Source organism: Leguminivora glycinivorella, chromosome 5, assembly GCF_023078275.1.
Source record: "Leguminivora glycinivorella isolate SPB_JAAS2020 chromosome 5, LegGlyc_1.1, whole genome shotgun sequence".
Classification (NCBI taxonomy): domain Eukaryota; kingdom Metazoa; phylum Arthropoda; class Insecta; order Lepidoptera; family Tortricidae; genus Leguminivora; species Leguminivora glycinivorella.
This window is the reverse complement of record NC_062975.1, coordinates 10,216,846-10,239,863: the sequence shown is the minus strand read 5'-3', so window position 1 is coordinate 10,239,863 and position 23,018 is coordinate 10,216,846. Positions and strand designations below refer to the sequence as shown.

Genomic DNA, 23,018 nt, shown 5'->3' with positions numbered 1-23,018 from the left:
TAACGGGGGTTATCTAAATATACCTAAACTCGGAATAAAAAACGAATAATGTATATAAATACTAAAAACATTGATTCTGAATAGTAATATAGTAAGTTGTGACCAAAATAAATAATCAGTCTTGCCTGTATAGCGGTACCAAACGATACGATGCATCACATATCAAGTGCAAAGACGTCTTTCAAACCCGCGCGCTTCATTTTCAATGCGTATAGTTCAAAAACTACTGAACGGATTTTAATGTTTTTTGCTTTATTTTGCAGATGTTAATATAAGATTTTATTTAAATAAATAAAAATGTGTCCATATGGTAGAAAAACTATTTGTAAATTTCGTGAGAATAAAAAAAAATTGATATTTTTTTATTATTCGGCCGCCATCTTTATTTTTTAAATGATTTTAATTTTTATATAAATAAATGTTTTAATACAAACTGATAGCTACCCCAACCATTAAAATCGGTGCAGCCGTTATGATTCCAAAATTGTTTACATCACGTGCGAAAATGTCTTTCAAATCCGCGCGCTCCATTTGAAATGGGTATAGTTCAAAAACTACTCAATAGATTTTCATGATTTTTATTTTATTATGTAGATAATATTATCAGGTTTAATTTAAGCACATAAAAATGTGGCCATATCATAGAAAATTTATTGGTAAATTGCACGAGAATGAAAAAAAAAGTTTGATATTTTCATATTTTTCTTATTATTCGGCCGCCATCTTAAATTTTTTTATGACTTAAATTTTAATATTAATAAACGCTTCAGTACGATACGATAGACACACCAACCATCAAAATCGGTGCAGCCGTTACGATTCTATAAATTTTTAAAAATATGCGGCCGCCATTTTGGAAAATGTCCGCCATCTTGAATTCTAGTGGATGAAAATCGTGTTTCCTCGGATGAAAACGTTTGTATTGGTCCCTAGTATCACTGTGCAAAGTGGCTTGCTTTCTGCATAAAGTGCAGCTTTTGACCATAATTTCGCCGTAAGCCCTATGACTATTCGTTTCGTGAGCGTTTCGTGAGCGATTGTGCCATTCGGCTAGCCACCCTGAACCAAACACGTTGACCTCGCCTAATCTATATATCAAGTATTAGGTAACATTTTCGCAACATGAGTATTTATAGAATAAATATTAGGTGGCCAGCCTATCTAGTTATATTGACCTTTAATGCTTGTGAACTTGAACTGTCACTTGTCCCGTGAGTGAACCTTTGGAATTAGATTTTAGGCAAGCAGGCATGACTTCCCGCAATTTTGATTAAATTTTGTTTCAAACTTATTTACTTATAAAATGAGATTTATTAATTAAATACAAACTTAGTTGTTTTTTATGTACTTATTATACATATATTTAAATATATTATGTAACTCATGTAACTAATATAATACGTTTAATAACCTCGTGGATCCCTGGCAAATGTTTGTGCTTTTGAATTTAAAACTTTTATTTTTATTTTTGTAAAAGTTCAAACCTTACGTAGGTCCTGTACTTACTCGTACGAGGGCACCAGGGCCCAGGAGGATAATATTAGGTACATAGGTAGTTCTTTTACTCGAGTTATTAGGATATTAAGTAGGCATAAGACACATACATGCTATTGGTGTTAATATTATATTTAGGACATGTGATTTCAATAATTTATTTGGTGTCCAAATACCAGAAAGCCTTATGTTTTACCAAGGATTGATTTCGCATACATTTCGAACGGTGAAGGTGGATAGCTTTACTGGCTTTTTTGGTCATTAAATCGTACAAGATTGCGTCTACAGATATACGTAGTCACTGTATTAATCTTACAACTGCTATCAATATCTAAACTACGCTTTCTATGTATAATCAAAGATGATGGAGTATTATGAGAGTTACTGTCAAAGTAAAATGTGTAATCACAGTGCATAGACTGGCATCTCTCGACACAAGCTTAAAACTTTTGAACCTCAGTTTTGACAATTTGGCCCATATTGGTAGCATGATATGTGTTAAAATGTCAAATATTAATATTAGCGCCATCTAGCCGAGCGTTCCCCAAAGGTGTAACGCCATCTAGGCCACCGTACTTTTTTCTCTAGGGCTTTGAGGTACGTTTTTTTCTTAGGGCCGGTTGCATCAAACCGTCTGTCACCGTTAAAGCGTTCGTTAAATGTTATTGTATGGGAAGTTCCATAGACGTCTGCTGCGTGACGATGACGTGTCTGTCAAATGTGGTTGATGCAACTGGCCCTTAGACTTTATCCGTCTATACGGAGTTACATTATGTCTTTGGTATAATAATGCCGATTGATGTGTTCATTCTGTCTCATAGCAATAATTCAAATTTAAAATATGTTGATTATACTGCCGAATCTGCATAAAAAACGTATATATTTTACTATTTCCTACTATAGTTGCCTTTTTTATATTAAAGGAAAAAATATAAAAATTTACGCTTCCGGCGGGACTGATGCGGGTTCAAGTCCCGCCGGAAGCGTAAATTTTTGTTAAAAATAAATATAGTTGCCTTTTTAGGTCGTGACTGACTTTTAGTGAAATGTATAACAATGGCTCGTATAGAAGTTAATTTAGTTGTTAAGGTAAATGTGTCGAAAAGCGAGTGTCATTGTGCGTTGCGTTGCGCGGGAGCGGGCTGCTGCGGCCGCGGCGCGGCGCGGGCGCCGAGTCAGCGGTTACATAACTCTACGTGCAGCCAATGACCCACTTGATTCAATACAACTAATCACAAAAACAAAGCCTTATTATCTTAACACTATATTTACATACTCCCTATACAGACTTGGACAAGTGCTTACTTGTGATCTTACTGAGGCGGCTGTAGGCTTTATTTTATAATGCACCTAAGTATTCCGAATACCGATACATTAAGATAATTATAGCTTGGTAGTGGTAGTTGCGATAGTAAAAGTGATGGATGTTGTTCGACTTGTGCGAGTGGGTTATGGGTATTCGATTAAGATAGCGGTTCATAATAATGCTTATTAAAATAACACGAAAAAAAGAACAGATAAGTTCTATCTATAACTGGGATGGGACGCAGTAAAGTAACCAGTGTGATCTTATGGATGTCGAGTTTCGGCCTTCGCAGGGCATTCTGCTCATCTAATTATGTTTACTTTTGCAAGATTTTGACCATTATGTCATGTCCGATTTTAGCTACATATACATGCAGACATTATTTAGCCTCGCACGAACCCAAGTTAATATGGCTAAATTTTTTGAACTCATAAGTTCTGCCTGTCATAAGCGTCAATATATATGCATATTACACCTTCAGCCTGCACAAGATTACACCGCCTACTTGATTTTAGTTTTATATGCATTGTCTAAAATTAAATAGGTACAAGACTTTATGTTATGAATCAAACTAACAAGACTTAGCTTACCTTAATTAGTTTCCTAAATTCTAAATTAAAACAGCTAAATATTTTTAATTTGAATTTTTACCTATTGATATCTAAAGTATTATTTGTGCGTTACATCATCGATACGACGCGATTATCGCTCAAGGCATTAAGAAGATAGATCAGTTATACTTACACACTATTGCCTGATAAGAGTAACATTAATTGGTTATTATAACGTTATCTGATGTCAGTCACATGTGAGATAAGCCGTGTAGTCGTTATCCGAGTGATAATTCCGTGCTGACGAGAGAAACGTGTCAGTTCGCCGTTTGCATCACAACTGTCACGAGAATCCCAAAACACGTCGCGGTGATAACGAAACCTCATTGATGCTTCTGTACATAGTTTCAATGTAACTCCGTTTCGCGGAAGTACCGACGTCTCGTTATAACAAAATATTAAACTACGTAAACATTTTGCAAGTACTCGTATCAGTCGTGATTTTGGATATCAGTGGAGTGCGGGCAGATTGTGAAACTGTAATTTGGTCAGCAAGTTTTAAAAGGCTAAATTACATTGCCGCTGAGACCACTGAGACCTTGACCAGAACTGGAGTAAGTGCTGTAAAGTAATAAGTACCCTTATCTTATCAATACATATTAAAAGGTATCTAAAATATACCAAATTCAAGGTACATACCCACGGACAAAATCGTACCTACATAATTTCTCTGTACCTGACACAATATCATTGTCCTGAAGAATTCCGTGGGAAATTGCCCGCATAGCATTTTCCATTGTGATACACATTTCAGTGTGAGTTGAAAATGAAACCTGTTTATTAAGTTATATATATATATACTTACCTACTTACATTTTTTTGGCACGTAATGAAAAGTAGATCATTTTTCTGATAATAGTGACAATGGTTGAATGGAACGTTGGCGTTGTATTAACTAACCTAATCACAAAGTTAAAATTTTGAAAAAACCCCCGACTGCGACATACTATACCTAGACCGAATTTCATGAAACATGGCAAAGAACACTCCTGACTTACTCAGCTTTCAGACAAAAAAACGAAATCTAAATCGGTTCATCCGTTCGGGAGCTACGGTGCCACAGACAGACACACACACAGACAGACAGACAGACAAACAGACAGACACGTCAAACTTTTATAACACCCCGTCGTTTTTGCGTCGGGGGTTAAAAATGGAGCGTACGTAGGGACTGTCATTTTCAATTTTGGAGTTTTTTTTTTCATAACCTAGCTCATAATTATACGAATATTACGCGGATACTTAATAAGTTACGATATTGTTAATACTTTATTAATTAATGAACCTATTTAAAACTATTGTATTTTCCTTAAATTTAACATGTCATCAAGGAAATTATTCTTATTTAATAAAGCAATCATTTATCTAGGTGATATTTTATTTACGTACTTACTCTCAATATTTTTCTAGTCAGTAGGTTAAGGTACAATGTTATTTTTAATTGTACCTACACCACGGAAATACATGCGGAAACGTTGGTAATAGTTATTATACCAGAATGTTTGTGTGGTTTTCCACTGAAGCGTGTAAAACTTTAAAATAATCGAATAACCGAATTTGGTAAATGAGGTGTTTAATCGCTTCGTTTTTATGACGCTTGTAACTTCGTAAACTTCGACTGTCAGTTGAATTAGGTACTCAAGATTTTACTTGGATTACAAATAGATATTTAAAAAATATTACTTTTATTTTTTTTATTGTATTTACCATAGTTAATAGTCAATATCATAGGCGAAACGATCGCTGGTGGTCACTAACTTTAGAATAGGAAACGATCGGGCTGTCAAGAGAGCGTTCTTGAGTCGACCGACTGGTGGCGTGGTGGCTGACCGGCGGGTCGACCAAGGTATCGCTGGGAGGACAGTGCGTCGGCGTATCTGCGGAAGCTTCAAGTCAGTGACTGGCAGGAGGCTGCGCAGGATCGAGACATTCGAGACAGGTGGCGAATAGTTACTTAGTTTAGTTAAGAAAATTACAAGATTTTAATTCCTATATAATTTTGTGAAGTTCTCATTATCAGTAGCATAGCATACTGATGTGATAAGAGTAACAATGATATGTAGACTCTCGATAAGGCATTGCCTGCAGACGCTACCCGAACTAGGTCATACCTTAATCAGAGAACATAAGCACTTGACAACCTTAGTGCGTTGCCACATCATCCGATCCGATCTCAAAAGAAATGTGTTCGCGCTATTTGTAGTGCTGTGTAGTGTTGTAGTGTGGACACAGGGAAAGCTGCAGGCAACACTTCAAAACATTAAACATTTTGCCTCTAGCTTGCATATATAAAGGGAAATCTGTATTTTTGTAAAACAAAACTTGCAATTATTTAAATTACAATCTCAGGTCTCAAATCGTTCTTATAGGTATACTTATAAACTCGCAGCACCCTTTTATCGCCTAGTATGTAGCCAAAAAAATGTATATTATATGTGCATTAGAATTTATAATAATCTACCGTTTGAATTTAAAGAACACTGTTTCCATGTCTTTAAAAAGAAAGTCACAGAATGGTTTCAGCAAAATTGCTTCTACAGCCTTAAGGAATATTTTAATTGTAACGCAATGTAATTATTTAATATTTAATTTAATATTGTATCATGTTTCAATCTTAATCTAAATTTGTACATTAGTATATCCAGACATTAATAATTGACTTGTGTAGTAAATAATAATTCTTAATTTTGCAATACTTAAAATTCTGAAATCATGATAATATCTAGACATGTGTGTAATAATAGTGTAACAATCTTTTACTTGTTAGGACCTTGTATATTTGTATATTTATTAAGTTAGATTAAGCACACCTTCTTTGCATGCTTTGATAAGCAGAATGTACTATGGGACATAATGTATACTGTAAGAACTTGTTTTGTGTACTACATTCTTGCAAATGAATAAATGATTATTGATTATTATTATTGATTATTGATATCGGATGTCGGATCGTTATCCCATACACTACAGGCGCCATCTTGGATTTTTCCCATTGGAATCCTTCCGACATTCGATATCGGATCGGATAATGTGAAAACGCCCTAGGTTGACTACATGACGTAGGCGATTGGTAAATAAAATACCCTGCGTTGTGGAAGAACACCTTTTGGTAACCCAATGGACTCACATTTTTGAGCCTGATTTTGATTAGATTACCTACAAAGTTTTACGTTCATTTATAATACATATAAAATTAAATACTACCTATCCAAAACTATTTAAACATTGATAACTGATACGATACCTATATGTCAGTGATCAATTATGTATATTGAAACCTATTGTTATGTTGTTTGTGTACAGTCAAGTAAACTTTTTAACCTTACATCAGCTGGTGGCTAAAAAATCAGTTCTAAACTTAAAATGTACGGCTTTTTAAGAGGAGTAAAAATGCATACATTTTGGGAGCATTCCATGAAAACATCTGCCGTTAATTACATTAAGTAGTAATTTTTTTTCCCCTCACTAGCTCGGAAACACGTGTTTTGTCCTTTAATACCAGCGGGTAAAAACGTATTTTATCCACTAGTGGGTAAAGTAATTTGACCTTGAATAAAGTCAAATGAACTGCTTTAAAATTGATAAAAATAGGTGAATCTAGTAATAAAGATGATTTACCACCTGTGGTACTACTGGAAGCAGTGATAAACGCATTTTTTGCGTTGTAGTTTCCTCGCTATAGTGAGGGGAAAAGTTTTGTGTTACACTCGGGTGCAAATATATTTTACTTCTCGTGTGTTAAAAAACTCGCAAGTTCAGGATTCTATTCTCGAACCACTCGCTTCGCTCGTGGTTCAACTATAGAATCCTTTCACTTGCTCGTTTTTCAATTCCACACTCGGCGTTAAAATACAACTTTGCCCCCTTGTATAACAAATAACTATTTGTAAGGTAATGTGCACATTGATTTATTCTGCACATTATGTGAAACGATCTGACGACTCTTACATCAGCCAATTTGCAGAAGATTTGCGTTTGTACGCGGGACAACGGATTCAACGGTAGACTGTACGGGACAGCCCCTGGAATGTTCTCATTAATTATATCAAAAAACTTTATACATTATTGTGTTTGTTTAATCTTTAACAATTTTACTTATGCGACTTTTTATTAATTTAAAACATTAATCATCATGGCACTGTCGATTAAGACAATGCCTTTGTATATTAAGAGGCCATAAACGTACAGATTAAAAAAAATTACAAGAACGCTGTTTTTTTTTTCGAAGTTGTCTCCCATAGAAAAATATGTCTCGCTCTCTGATGCAATATACTACTAAGTACCTAACTACCCATTATGACATAAAGTAAATACTTAAATTCTAACTATGCTTTTCATTGCTTCTCCGGTGCCCAAAAAATAAAAATTTATAGGTACATAATTTTACCGTACAGTCAGCCAAAAAAGTGTTCTACCACTTTTCGACCTTTTGTGTTTAAAATAGAGTCGAAAAGTGGTAAACCACTTCCTTGGCTGACCGTACCTAAGCGAAATTTTATTTCTAACTCTTGATTTCGTGTGTGCTGCTAACATGTAAGTAGGTATTTCTTATAAAAGCCATTTCATTGTTTTGATATAGGTACCTACAGCCTTTTTTAGGGTTCCGTAGTCAACTAGGAACCCTTATAGTTTCGCCATGTCTGTCTGTCCGTCCGTCCGTCCGTCCGTCCGTCCGTCCGTCCGTCCGTCCGTCCGTCCGTCCGCGGATAATCTCAGTAACCGTTAGCACTAGAAAGTTGAAATTTGGTACCAATATGTATATGAATCACGCCGACAAAGTGCAAAAATAAAAAATGGAAAAAAATGTTTTATTAGGGTACCCCCCTACATGTAAAGTGGGAGCTGAAATTTTTTTCATTCCAACCCTAACGTGTGATATATTGTTGGATAGGTATTTAGAAATGAATAAGGGTTTGCTAAGATCGTTTTTTGATAATGTTTATATTTTCGGAAATAATCGCTCCTAAAGGAAAAAAAGGGCGTCCCCCCCCTCTAACTTTTGAACCGTATGTTTAAAAAATATGAAAAAAATTACAAAAGTAGAACTTTATAAAGACTTTCTAGGAAAATTGTTTTGAACTTGATAGGTTCAGTAGTTTTTGAGAAAAATACGGAAAACTACGGAACCCTACACTGAGCGTGGCCCGACACGCTCTTGGCCGGTTTTTTTTTCTTATTTTTACGTTGGGGAAATGCATTTACACATGCCATCCGGTCCGGGGGACCAGGGGCGCTGACGGACTAACCTGAATAGGACTACCGTCTAAAACCACCAACGAATTCCGTCTCCGTCTTGGGTGGAGTGTCGCAGGGTCACTATAAGCATTCCACCACGTACGATATACCTACAGCCTAGCTAGCAACAGTTTCTATCTAAAATTAATTGCAATTAGGTACACTGAACACATTAAAATGCGCAAATAGCTGTAAATAAGATACTTAATTCAAATTAACGCAACCCATAATTACATTTATTTGAATGTCCAGTTTAAGTATTATGACTAATTAATTTGGAATCATTATTAATCACGTGCTTAATATTTGTTACACAAAGAGTTACCGGCAGCAGACATATTTCATTATAATGAGTTAATTTCATGGCTGGGCATTAACTCGTTAATCCGTTAATCGTTAATTAACGAAGTTAACATTTCGATTAACGGATTAACTTTTAAGTTAACTTGAAAAAATGTTAACGGACTCGTTAACTTCCGTTAAATTTCTCCGAGTCCGTTAATCGTTAATCTAATAGGGCACAGGCGCCATCTGCGCTGCGAAAAACACCTTCTGAACGCTACTATAAAAGCCCGAAGTACGGAAAATCCTATGATTTACCGGTAAATCCTAGGTTTTACCGATGTCGATTGCTAAAAGTTCGAAATATTACCTAAAAAGGTTGGATTCTTCACGTGGATTTGCTTTTACTAACTTTGATTCGGTGAATCCTAAGCTTTACCATGGCGACTGTTGTAGTGATAGGGCAGCAAATTCGAGCCCTATTTACGACCACATTCGCTTCCCTAGCCTCTACCGCCCAAAGTGCCACAACAGTCCCGTCACCGCCAGCATCTCTCCTGACACAGCTCTTGGCAGTAGCTCAGGCGATCACTGCCTTCCACGATCCACGTGCAGCCTAGAGTTCAATAGGCTAGCTGTACTTCGGCCTTTTACAGAAATATAATACGTTATAGTGGATACTGATGCAACTAAATATTTAAAGAAAAGTTAATTTTTTTTACGTGTTAACGGATTAACGATTAACTTTAACTTACGTTAAATTTTTCGAAATGTATCGCTTTAACGATTAACGAAGTTAACTTTTTTAGTAACGGATTAGCGATTAACGAAGTTAACTACTTGATTAACGGTGCCCAGCTATGGTTAATTTAATGATTTGACAATAGTATCTCTGCGGCAATTATATGGGTGTAAGAGATGCATTGATTTATATCATACTTATGAAGTCTTACTTTTATATCACTATACACATACAGGTGTTAATAGTTTGTATTTGTTTGTCCACAGACACTAGTCGTGCCTGCCTGAGTGCAGTCGGTTTTGGAAGTTGCCTCGACAGTTTAATTATAAGGTGAGTAAATATTCTTATTTTAGTTACTTTGTAACCAGCAGGCCTAGCCAAAGTGACAATTGTTTGCGGTACGACAGCGAAACGCTCACTGTCTCTGTGTCACCTTCTGCGTTAATGCAATAGAGAGACATACATAGCATTCATTTCGCAAAGGTTTTTGTCATCTTGGTTAGGTCAAATGAATTTGTCACTAGAAAAAGACGCGAAATTCTAATTTTTACCATGGGACGATAAACGTTCGCGCCTAATTTTTTTAAGCATGCCGCTTTTTTCTAGTGACTTAAGTTGCTTAATAAACTTTAACTAAAGTAATATGCGGCGGCGCTGATGCAACAGTACAATTATTACATACATCAAAGTAAAATTTTAGAAAACTGTACTTTTTTGCTAGCATAGTAATATAAAATAAATGAATAAAAATAAAAAAGCCATTTATTCATCAATTTTTTTACATGTCTTGTGTTTGTTCTTGTCTGTATCTTCTTTCCTTCTGATGAACCCCTCATTGGGTGAAGGCCTCCTCCAGAGTTTCTAACATAATTATCCTACTTACTCTGATATTTTAAAAATTTCGAAAATAAATAGATAAATTATAGTTTCCTAAATGCGTGGTTTTGTGAAACTACGATTCAAATGTTTTTTTTTTCTAATTGTTTATTTTCGATTGAGTATTATATTCTTGGGCCTCCTCCATCTCTTTCCAAGTGTCCTTCATTTCATTTCATTTCATTTCATTTATTTAATTGCTTGTGTGTACAGTAGGTGTTATTACTAAATAATGTTTCAACACAACCCTGTAAAGGGCACTGCAATTTACTTACAATTATACCTCTATATACCATTTATCATGCATTTACAAATAATATCTGGGCAACCGAGCTTCGCTCGGTTCTGTTTCGTATCCTTGACATGTGTCGCCATCTAGTTCAAAAATGAATAGTACCTACATCGAGCGAAAGAATTCTCAGCCTTAACAACACAACTACTCCACACGAGATGGCGCGCATTTCGCCACAAAAACTCAAATAGTGTATTTTCTATTCGTTTTAGCCTTGACCTGTGTCGCCATCTAGTGTTTGTAATAAATTGTACTTACATCGACCGAAAGAATTCTGTCTTAACAGTACAACTACTGCACACGAGATGGCGCGCGAAGAAAAACGCATGAAAACTCGAAAATTCGCGTTTTCCGGGACCTAAGGATAAGTTAGACCGATTTTTCACCCCCAAAAACCCCCACATAACAAATTTCTGCGAAATCGTTAGAGCGGTTTCCGAGATCGTCAGTGTAAATAAATAAATATATAAATAAATAAATAAATAAATAAATATACAAGAATTGCTCGTTTAAAAGTATAAGATATAATAATATGTCACTTATCAACTACTTAATTACTTCATTTCAATATTATAATTCTTGTTTGTCCAATTTACGTCTACTAAATATAACACGAATAAAAGGGAATTTAGACATTACATTTACAGAGTAGAAAGGAAAGATAGAGAGATGCATGATTTTAATCCTTATTCTTTAAGTATTCGTCGACCGAGTAGTAGGCTTTTTCTGCGAGATATTGCTTTAAGACTTTTAGAAATTTATTTTGATTTTGTTCGTTTTTTATATGGTCTGGCAGTTTATTATAGATCTTTATCGACGAGGGATAAGGTCCGTTTTTGTGTATTGCTAACTTTGATGTTACTTGTATAAGATTATTATTATGACGTGATTCAAAGCGGCGGGGCACATCTCCGGTTCTGGTGTAGGTACAGTTCAGGGTGGTCTTTAATAAATTTACATGATTCTAGGATATATATGCAAGGCAATGTAAGGATACTAAGGTTTCTAAAATGCATTTGGCAACCCTCTGGACATCTGATATTTGACAGTCCTTATCTAGGGCTAGCGTCATCCACTGTTTCCCTGCGGCCTGGGTTACATCGTCAGCCCATCGTCTGTTTGGTCGACCTTCGCGCCGCTAGCATAGTATTTTTTAATAAATAAGCTTGTCCACATAAAAATGAAATGTGAGTATGTAGAATCTCATACAAAAATAGCAAATAATTACAATCATTTATAAATCAAATGACCACATTAACAACTTTAATGTCATCTTCAAACGACGATTTATAACCGGATTAATCGGTCGGTATTTCCCCGAGAACGCGCGCGAGACCGATAAACGTAAATACGAAACAGTTCCTTTCCATTAACAAAACCGATAAATCGTATTTTATCCATTTTTACTTTATATCGTACATGAGAGAAAATTGCTGCTTACTCGTACAGGGTTGCCAGCCGTTTGGGTTTCCCCGGGTGAATGTCCGACACTTTTGTGATGTGTCAACTGTCAAGTTCTCTTTATCAGACCCTTTAGCACAACTTGCCTTGTCGCGCGCGAGTCCATACGTGAAGTCACGCTTGATGTATGGATGGACTAGCGCGCGACAACGCAAGTTGTGCAAAGGGGCTGTTTTACTTAAAAATGCCTATATTCTTACAATAATACATCAGGAAAATATTTTACTAAAACTTCCGGGGGTTTTGAACTTTTGTCCAGTGTCAATGTCAAGTTGTCCACAACGGTAAATTGAATTTTATTTTACAACTACGCGATTAAGACCCGTTTTACGGGTTAATAATGATTTCCGTACATGTTTGAGAAAAAAATAGATCGATGACCTTTAGACCGTTTTCACATTATCCGATCCGATATCGGATGTCGGAAGGATTTCAATAGAAAAAATCCAAGGTGGCGCCTGTAATGTATGGGATATCGGTCCGACATCCGATATCGGATCGGATAATGTGAAAACGCACTTAGCCTTTAGGTAGCTGTAAAAGATATTTTTTGGTATAAAACCAGTACCTACATACATGTAAGTACACGTCATAGTCGTATTAAATTTTAGGACTCTTGGAGGCCCAAAATTTCGACGTCTTCTTTTTTGGCTCCATAAATAGAACTTTTGGTACGAGATCAAGTTTTTTTTTACTTTACTTAATCTCCTCTTTGTAAATTATAAACAACAGTGATTAATACATGCAATACCTAGTTCGAACATTTAGATTCGTTGCGCGTTATAGGCACATGGTAGGCACTTAGGTATATACAAAAAAATAATGAACTACCTACTTAGTCAATTATGTAGGTAGGTAGTAGTAGTAAGTAGTAAAACACTTTATTGTACCAGAAAATAATACAACACACAGGAAAAAGAGCTTATTATAAGTACAAAGGCGAACTTATCCCTTTAAGGGATCTCTTCCAGGTAGGTAGGTAATACTTAATAATCAACAATTGTTAGATAAAACCAAAGCAAACCTTCAGAGAATTAATAATAGAAGTTTGATAACCAGCTTTATCGCGACACGACTCGGACGTCCGATCGAAATCAGGGTGGCTAGCCGAATGGCACAATCGCTCACGAAACGCTCACGAAACGAAGCGCTAGTAGATATCTATCTCTATCGCGCTTGCGTATTGGCGCGACAGAGCCAGCGGCGTATCGCTTTCGTTTGGCGTCGGAGAAATGCCATTCGGCTACGGGGCCTGGCTCTGGATGTTTTGTTCCGTGCACACTGATAGGTCGCGGTCGCGGTCGTTTTACGACGGACGTCCGCGTAGTATGTTCCTAGCTTTACGCTCCAAAAATTCCGTACAAATTGTAATATCACAAAGGTTATTGACCTTTAACCACCCCCTGCGAGTGTATACTTGCAAGTGTATGTCGTATGTCGAGACGTTTAGGTATGTTTTAAAAATGGAGGCGCGAATGTTTAGCCCCGTAGAAAACTTGAATTTCGCGCCTTTTTCTAGTGACAAACTTGGCTGGCTGTAATTTAGCTACTAAAAAAATGCAATATTAAGGTGAGATTAAAGTCCGACCTCGACCGCGAAACTACAGGCACTTATAAATCCGATCCGATATCGGATGTAGTGGTAGGATCGATTTACGGAATCATAGTCGTCTCTCCACAAATTTCAAGTGTTTTGTCGTTCACAACTCTCAATGAACCGAAAATTCCGATCGTCTGGAGGATAACTGCCGGCGTATCCGAATGGCAATCGTCGACGCCAGACGCCGACAGAAATGCAGTCTGGCTCTGTCGCGTCAATAAGCAGGAGCGATAGAGATATAATGAGATAGTAGGACTACGTAACATATATTATTGTGAGTGTTTAAAATATAAATATAAATAAATATTGGGGGACACGGACACCTTACACAGATCAAACTAAGCAAAGCTTGTACTATGGATGCTAGACGACGATATACTTTTACTTATACAGATAAATACATACTTATATACGTATTACGTACACAGATAGAAAAGATATTTTAATTTAAGACGGAAAACTCTCTCAAACACTGTTATTTAAAAGGAATAATATAACTCTTCATCTAATAACATGGTCTTAACCTAAAGGGATATTCCTTTTTCAAAGAAGAATCAAAATTGTTCAGTCGTAACTTTATATACATTTGGTACAAATAGGACAGATTTGAATCAAAGAAGTATTTATTTGCAACAAAATATTACACCGTTTTAGTATGAATATGCTAGTTCTTAAAAAACGTCTTTGGTTCAAGTAACCTTTATCAAAGCAAAAATAAAAACCTGTTAAAAGAAGATTCACCACAATTTAACTACAAGAATTCTGCGTTTTTAATAGGAAATCATAATTTCTTAATTTAACTTTTACGTTCTACAGTCAAGACATAAAAGTTTAAATAAAAAAAATACACGGTTTTACGTCAAGATTTAGTTCAATCTTGGCTTGATTTTAATAGTTCTTGATTTGATGCTTTGCAACTCCATTCAAAGTTCCAGAATAACTTAAAACAAAAATAAACACAGATTTATGTCAAGATTTATTAAGTTCTTGGCTTTGTGTCACAAATTCTTGATTTAATGTCTACAAGCTCCATTTGAGAATCGACAAGTTCAAATCAAAAAATATCAAGGTTTTACTTCAAGATTTAGAACAATCTTGGCTTGATTATAATAATTCTTGGTTTGATGCTTATAGACTTCATTCATAATTCGAGCAGGTTTTAAATAAAAAATCAACACCGACTTAGGTCAAGATTTATTACATTCTTGGCTTCATATCACAAATTCTTGATTTAATGCCTACAAGTTCCATTTGAGAATCAACACGTTTAGATCGAAAAATAATAAAGTTTTGCTTCAAGATTTAGTTCGCGCGCCGAGCGGCGACACCGGTTTAGTTACCAAAAAACCCGCTAGATGGCGCTGACCCCAGCCCATAGAATTCGTACATCGCGGTGTTAAGATTTTTCCCGATTTGGTTAGGCTCGCCGGTTGGAACTTGATATGTATCGAATCATAGGAATACAAATTCCGACATAATAGCCCCTGCTTCCCTCTGGGAACTACGCGCTATTATTGAGGACTATCCTAAACGTGCTTCCGCTCCAGTCTCTCTCTCTCTCTAACTGGCTGGGGAACTCGAAATTATATATTTTAAATGAAATAAGATAAATTACATCCAAGAAGTAAGTATATTTGGTTTAAGATACTTACTGTTTCACCCCAAGAAACATTAAATCTAACTTCAAACATGTAAATCTTCATCTAATACCGTCAGAACTTTTAAAATGAAAAATGTATATATTTGGTGTAAGTAACTAATTGTTTCACCCCAAGAAACATTAACTTTTACTTTAATTATGCATAACTCTTAACCGAAAACCGTCATAACTCTTAATACAACAATTTTATTACTTAGAACCAAGAAATATTATACTTGTTTTTAAGAACTTGCTGATTTGCTTCTGAGTAATAATTATCACTGAACAAAACGTTTACGCTCTTGGAATAAATGATTAAGTTTTTAAAAAAAGATTGTTTTGCTAATCATGTTAAGATATAAAATGGTTAGTGCAAGTAATAAACATCGAGACATTTTATGTTTTATATCAAGTAATTAAAATCTTCCTGATATGGGAAACTGGATATCTCTTGGTTCAAATAGGTTTCTTTGGTTGAAGAGATATTTTCTATCTGTGTAGACTGCCGCACCTGTCAGTCAAATTGGACAAGAATTGACGGGCTGGGTCGTTCCAGCGATGTTTTTTATTAAAATTCCTTTAATTACATCCTGTTGTGCTAAATATTTGTATAGCTTTAATTAAACTGTTTAAGTTTTACGTGTATTATCCATGCAAAATAAGTTCAGTGTTCGAATTCAGTCAAGTTGTCCTAAAAAGGTACACTAACCTTACTTAACACTTTGTTGCATCGGCTCCGCCTACCTAAAAATCCCGGGTAAAATAAGTGACTATCAATACCTTGTGTTTTAATCATAGTCTTCTTTTGTTTTGCAGTAATCAACAAAATGGCGCTAGTTTTAGAGTATATAGACGGCATGCATAAATTTATGGATAAATATGGAGGTAAGTGAAAAAATTTCATAATTAAATAATTTTAGTATTAAGAATGCACAAATTATTTTAAAAGTTAAATTTATGTGTGAAATATTATTTACCAATTTATTTATTTTTTATTTGTATCAATTAAATATTAATTAAAATTCAGAGGTCTTAAATATATCAGAAACACCTAATAATTATATGTAAAGTATAACACTATTATGTGCATAACTTTGACACAATGCTTGACACTGCTCCTAAAATTAACAGTTCAGTGTGTCAAGACAGATTCTATTTACAGCTGACCCATTAAAACCCCACCGGTGGCCCTTCTGCAGTTTCATATTAAAACAGACATATTTGTTTCATTCAGTTTACAAAAGTTTGACAGTTTAAATTCTTGTTACATTGAAACACAAATCCTCTGATGAAAGTACTAATCAGTGCTTTAACTTTTACCTGCATTGATACACAAAATCTGCATTGCAATGTTTGAAATCAATTACATTGTTGATAAAGCACAAACTTTATTTTGTGCTTTTTATTTTAAAAAAATATTGATATTGTGCGTACCTACCATAATACCTATGCATAATTGCATGTAATTTTATAAGCTCAATGTTAACATACTTAACCCCCCGAATGCCTTGTCTGGACTGTAATTTACAAATCAAAGGTTATTAATTCAGTAGCAATTTTTTTACATCGGCGTTCCAGGGGTTAGGGTGCCCACAAAATACCAGTGTCCTAACTGACAACACTTGGCAAAATCAAAATGATAGTCTGTGGGACTGAGTTCCTTTATGAGAGATAAATAGATAAAAACTTTATTTGAATACTGAAATATGACACAATTTTCAAATATGAAAAAAAACCGAAACATACAACAGACTTAAAATTATGTCCATAATGTAAAAATAGCAGTTGTTACACTGATGCATTGCAACCGAATAAAACAAAAGACAGATGGATTATTGATAGTTGAACATGATGATTGACTTGAATCCTCTAAGACCTGTTATTTCTTTATTCCATATTAAACAGGATTTTGTTGTCCTAAATCAAAATAAAGATATGTTTTTGGACCTCATAAGGTCATAAATGTCAGAATCCTGATGTTGCACAAGTATAAATGTAATTCAAGTGTTGTATTTTGTATTCTAATAAATAAAAGGTTTTAATTTGAAAATCAACAAATTGCTGGTTCTTATGGCATTCAAATAAGCATAAGTTTACCTGCAATAAGTAGCCGGATAATCTGTAGGCACTCAAAAATACCGTCTGATTTGTGACGATACTAGAGTTATAGTTAAATGTCAATGATATATTTGTTTTGGTGTTCATTACATGAACCTGAAGGTGACCATTTCATTTATTATGAATATTTTATATAACTAAAATCTGTAATGGACTTTATTTTTTTTACAGATTCCCGGACAAATCCATGGTTCCTGATGAGTTCCCCATTACCTACATTAATATTATGTTTAACCTATGTTTATCTAGTCAAGGTACAGTACAAATATTTTAAAATTATTGTCTTTAGTTGTTTAATATTTACTTATTTACAATTTTAAATTAATTTCCATTTTTTATTTGCAGGTTCTAGGACCAAGGTTTATGGAAAACCGAAAACCATACAATTTAAAAAATATTTTAATAGGATACAATTTTTTACAAGTGTTGTTCAGTACATGGCTGTTCTATGAGGTAAGATCAAAGCTCAAATTTTGCATTTAGTTTAAGTACATACTTATATATTAATTTATTATATTTTTAATGTAAGTAAGTTATCTATAAGTTCTCTATTTATATAATGAGCCTTATACCTTGATTTCAATTTAAAGCTAAATTTTTATACATATATTCACGACAGTTTCCCAAATGGGTAGGCATAGGCAGAGACTACGAATTTTACAAGTATTTGCTATGATCCTGAGAAAGCATTGAAGTTACTTATATATATTATACTTAATAATTTTATTATACAAATGTATGATGGTATGATCAGGCTACTGTTCTCATATTGAGTTAATTGTCACTTGCTCAATGCTATTGTTCTGCGTAGGGAGGTCTAATTACTGGTTGAAACTTGTGACATTGTAATAGCACCTTAATGAGTGTGACGATGGCTGCATTATGACCGGAGCTGTCGTCAACAGCGGTTCTTATTAGCAGAAGGTGTGTGGTAGTTGCTATTCAACGACACACAACAGGAACTATGAGTTTACGTATTTTTTAATAGTGAAAAATCAACATACTTTATTCAGACATTTATTCCGTGAGAGGATACACAGACCATTGATAACTGGACTCGCCTTTCTAAAACTGACAACAACCTTGCTTGTGTTGTGCATCACCACACGCAAAATTCCATCCAATATTTTTTTCACCATGTTTAATTTTTAATTTAAAGTAGCTTTTAAATTTTGTTAAATCCGTATATTATTTTTGTAATTGACTTGTAAAAGTGCCCCTGTGGCCTACTTATTGAATATAATATTTTATTAAATAATGTGGCACAGTTTGCCGAAACTGTAATCAGTGTTCCACCACAGTAAACTCTGAAAAACAAATTTTATTATAGACGTAAAAATAAATTATCTTAAAAACAAACTCTATAATAAACATATCTTAATGGACATAAATACGTGTGCAGGGCATTGACGTGCACGTATCAGCTATAAGCTGCCAGTTCATTAATATAACTTTAATGCGTAATGATAAAAAACCACACTATGTTTTTTTTGTTTTCCGTTAATAATACACCGTGTTTTTTTTTGTTTTCCGTTAAATTCGACACGCTGTTAGGTTCGTTATCAGGAACCATCCTGTATATCACTTTCAGTTAAACTTCATTGTTTAGTTATTTTTTTCATAAAATTCATTGTTTTCATAAATGAATTAATCAGTGAGAGACCCTTAAGGATAAAATTCAAGTTAGTGTCAAGTCATTGACGGCACATGTCAAAACAAATATCATTAGGAAGTGGTAAAGGCTGTCACACACGTGTTCAGTAATTATTATTATTTTTTTAATAGGTAACTCGGTAACCGTAAGAGTTACGGCGCTATTATCTTAGAGAAATATAAATATATAAAAACCTTATCTTTAAGTTAACGGACTCAATAAAAACACGGTGTAAGAGGCTGTTCCAGTTGTAGGTGATCGTACCACCATCAACGGTAAATAAAATATGTACAAAAAACAAAAGACGCGCGCTGGCAGCGGCATCCATACCTGCCAGACTGCCAACTGTGCCAACACGCTCGCAGCACGGAGGTTGGTAGTTCTGTCGCCTACACGGCCTACACCAGGCAGGCAAGCACGGTCGCACGATAAATGATAAAACATCGGACTTACAAGTAGTGCGATAGGGACGCCTTTATACACATACATACAACATACATACAATCACGCCTGTATCCCATAAAGGGGTAGGCAGGACACATGAAACTTTTATCAGCTTCAGTCCACGTGGATAAGACATCTGTCAGAACACTGACAACTTGCCAAAGCAGTGACGGATGCTTTATCCACGTGGATACGTGATAAAATTGGCAGCATATCCCATAGTCGCATGGTCTACGATAAATGATAAAACATCAGGCCGTCCCTATCGAACTTACAAATAGTGCGATAGGGACGCCTTAATATTTTATCATTTATCGCACGACCATGCTTGTCTGCCAATTCTTGTTCTAAGGATGCAATAGGGGTAGCAATTTAGTTCGAGTATTAATTACTAGTGTAGGGTGAAATTGAAGGCAGAATCTAATTGATAATACTCGTAAACCTACTCATTATAAGGCACTGTCAAGTTCCAAACATCATCAATTTAGGTAGCTAATACAACTGGCCGCTTCGGTCTGAGAACGGGACCTCGCTATGTGAACTTGCATAGCTCGGTCTCGCTCGCACACCTGAGCGGACTGCGGATCCGCACCCGCGAGATAACCGCGTATTGTTATTTAAACAACAATACTAGCTTTTGTTTCTCATCACGTCATGGTCACGAAGAGGGCAATTAAATGACACCTTTTATTATATACTTGTTGCATTATTTTTATAAAATTACATATATTTATATACAGAATGACCGTGAATATGATGAATTCCGTAAGCTAAGAGAAATGCAGCAAAGACATAAAACCACACATAAAACTATACACGGTGTTGCCTCCAACGTAGATCTAACGAAAGCCAATCATCACGAACCTTATCAGCTACCTACCGATTTAAACTCAAAATTTAAAATTATCGTTCTGCGATAAGTACTTAATTACTGTTTTTTGCTGTACCTTGTTAACCTAACTACCTACTGAAAATCCATTAATATACGCCGAATACGTACAACGTAATGTATAAGTTGAAGGAAACAGCTGTATATATATTGATAGCGTCCATCAGCAGTGAACGTCTTTTGGCTGACGATGATGATATATGGTGAATAAATCGGTAGCTCTTACGGTCTTCTATCATTGGTTTTCGTTAATCTCGTACTAAAAGATACACCTTGTTACCTACAAGGTAAGGTGTAGGTATTTAATTTATTTTTAAAATACACCTTAGCTGAATATTTTAATTTTTAACAATTATTAAACCCACCGTGTGTAAGTATTATCATAAATTTACCTTAATTTAAACCAAACTAGCGACTGATTACGTACCTGCATAATTTATCACTAGTTTGCAAGTTCAACTTTTAACGTATTAATCTAATTAACAAATCGAATCGATAATTTAATTTGAAATGCCCACGGCCAGTGTTTGATGGGGGGCTGGCTGCAGTATTACAGCTTAAGGTGCCAGCCAGTGGACTACTCCGACAACCCCCTGGCTACGAGAGTAAGTAGGCTACCGGGTAGCCGGGGACCAGGATGCGACGATACTAACCTCACTGTATATAATAATTTATATTTGCAGGAATTAGCTTGTAAATATAGGTAGTTTTAATGTAGCTAGGATTATCAAGCACTTATTTCAACAACTGATCTGCTAGCAGCTTGTTCTCGCACGTACACCATATATCTAGCGCGAATGAACTCGCGTGCGAGAACGCAAGTCGTGCTAGTCAGTCTGGTACACTATTTATACATAAGTAACTGTCAGGAGACTTCCGAAATCTTTAAAAAAAAAATCATTCTTTTTCTTTCGCATTCTACATTCAAAATGATTTGCCACGCCAGTTACGGTTGATATATGCATCGTGAAATTGACTATTTAGTTGCCTAAATGAATCTAATATTGGCTATTCGTCGCGCATTTCTGATTTATAAACGGCAAATTATTAACGTCAGATGATAAGTGACAAATTGTTGAAATAAAGGCTAGATGTAGTAATAAGACCACACCGTCTAGCATATTGAGGTAAATGATGTACCTATGAGGTCGCGCGAGTACCTACGCAACTTATGCCTGATTTAGACGGCGTGCGAACTCGCATGCGATTTTAGTTACGGTTGAGGTTACATCAAATTTTGCACAGCAATCAAAGTCCGCAATGTAATAAAACTCGTATATGCTAGTTCTCGTACCGTCTAAATGGGCCCTTATGCTAGCAAGCCAGTCGTTGATTCACTCTACTCATAAGCAGCGCGATTTATGTACTATCAGCCGCAAAAGTGCATGGCGAATTTATCAACGAATTCATTCATAACTTCTCCATGCAATTTTGCAGCTGATAGTACGTGATCAAACGATCACGTTTTTGCAATTTTCAAATCGAGCCGTCTGAATTAACGACTCAGTTGTGAAGTGAACCAAAGTCGTCAGTACAATGATAACCGTAAATTAAATACCGTGCTGATAACTGAGAGCTGCAGTTCATTGCTCAACTACAGGTGATAAGATGTAGAGACGCGTTTTAATGACGTGTGCTGACGCGATTACATGTCTAGGTAATTTATACTCGACGAGCTACGAGAAATTATGGTCACATGCTTCTATTATACCTACCTACTAGTTAAAATCACACGTTAATCCCGCGTTGAGTACCACGGAACAATAGTTCATTACTAGCTTCAGCATGCGTCATTCGGATTACGGGAAAGTTATCAAAGTTTACTGCACACTAACCTGTAACAGTTGATTATGAAGACGATATAGCATGCGGCTATTGTGCTAAGATTGTCGAAGATGTACATATACCAGTAACACAGGGCCAGGTGTCGGTGTATTGTTTCAGATCGGGTTCTCTGGATGGTTCACAGGCAGGTATAACTATCAATGTCAGCCCGTCGACTACTCCAAACATCCACAGACAATGAGGGTGATTTACCAATTCAACCTTTTATTATACTTTCCTGTCAGATTAGCCCCCTCCTTCTATGACTATTAGGTACTGTTCCCCTACTGTTTGTATCTTCCACGTCTCCGCACCTCTTTCCCTTTAAAACCTATACTTCAAGTATTTGACTGAGAGACCAGAGAGCAATATCTCAGTGTTTTGAACCCTTATTGTAACATAATTTTCCAATTAGATTCTTATAATTATTTACTGTAGAATTCTTAGCATGTGAACGCATGCATTTATGTGTAAAGGAAAAATGCCTATTAAGAAAGAGAATAAAATACCCAGAAGTCCTTAGTCGCGATTATTTACATCAGAAATCAATG

General features: G+C 35.4%; 1 protein-coding gene across 4 annotated transcripts in view; it reads left to right on the top strand.

Moving 5' to 3' along the window:
* LOC125225959 (elongation of very long chain fatty acids protein AAEL008004-like) overlaps positions 1 to 23,018 on the top strand; it is a 68,750-nt gene that overhangs the window by 38,085 nt on the left and 7,647 nt on the right. Inside the window, exons 1-6 of one of the 4 annotated variants that reach the window (XM_048129771.1) lie at positions 3,850 to 3,965; positions 9,937 to 10,000; positions 16,355 to 16,423; positions 17,828 to 17,910; positions 18,002 to 18,109; positions 22,588 to 22,671. In XM_048129771.1, the coding sequence (XP_047985728.1) occupies positions 16,366 to 16,423; positions 17,828 to 17,910; positions 18,002 to 18,109; positions 22,588 to 22,671 (333 nt within the window). In that variant the 5' untranslated portion in view covers positions 3,850 to 3,965; positions 9,937 to 10,000; positions 16,355 to 16,365. Of the gene's footprint in view, positions 1 to 3,849; positions 3,966 to 9,936; positions 10,001 to 16,083; positions 16,238 to 16,354; positions 16,424 to 17,827; positions 17,911 to 18,001; positions 18,110 to 21,167; positions 21,249 to 22,587; positions 22,672 to 23,018 lie in introns of those variants that run through there. The other 3 variants (XM_048129773.1, XM_048129770.1, XM_048129772.1) reach the window with 3 other exon arrangements.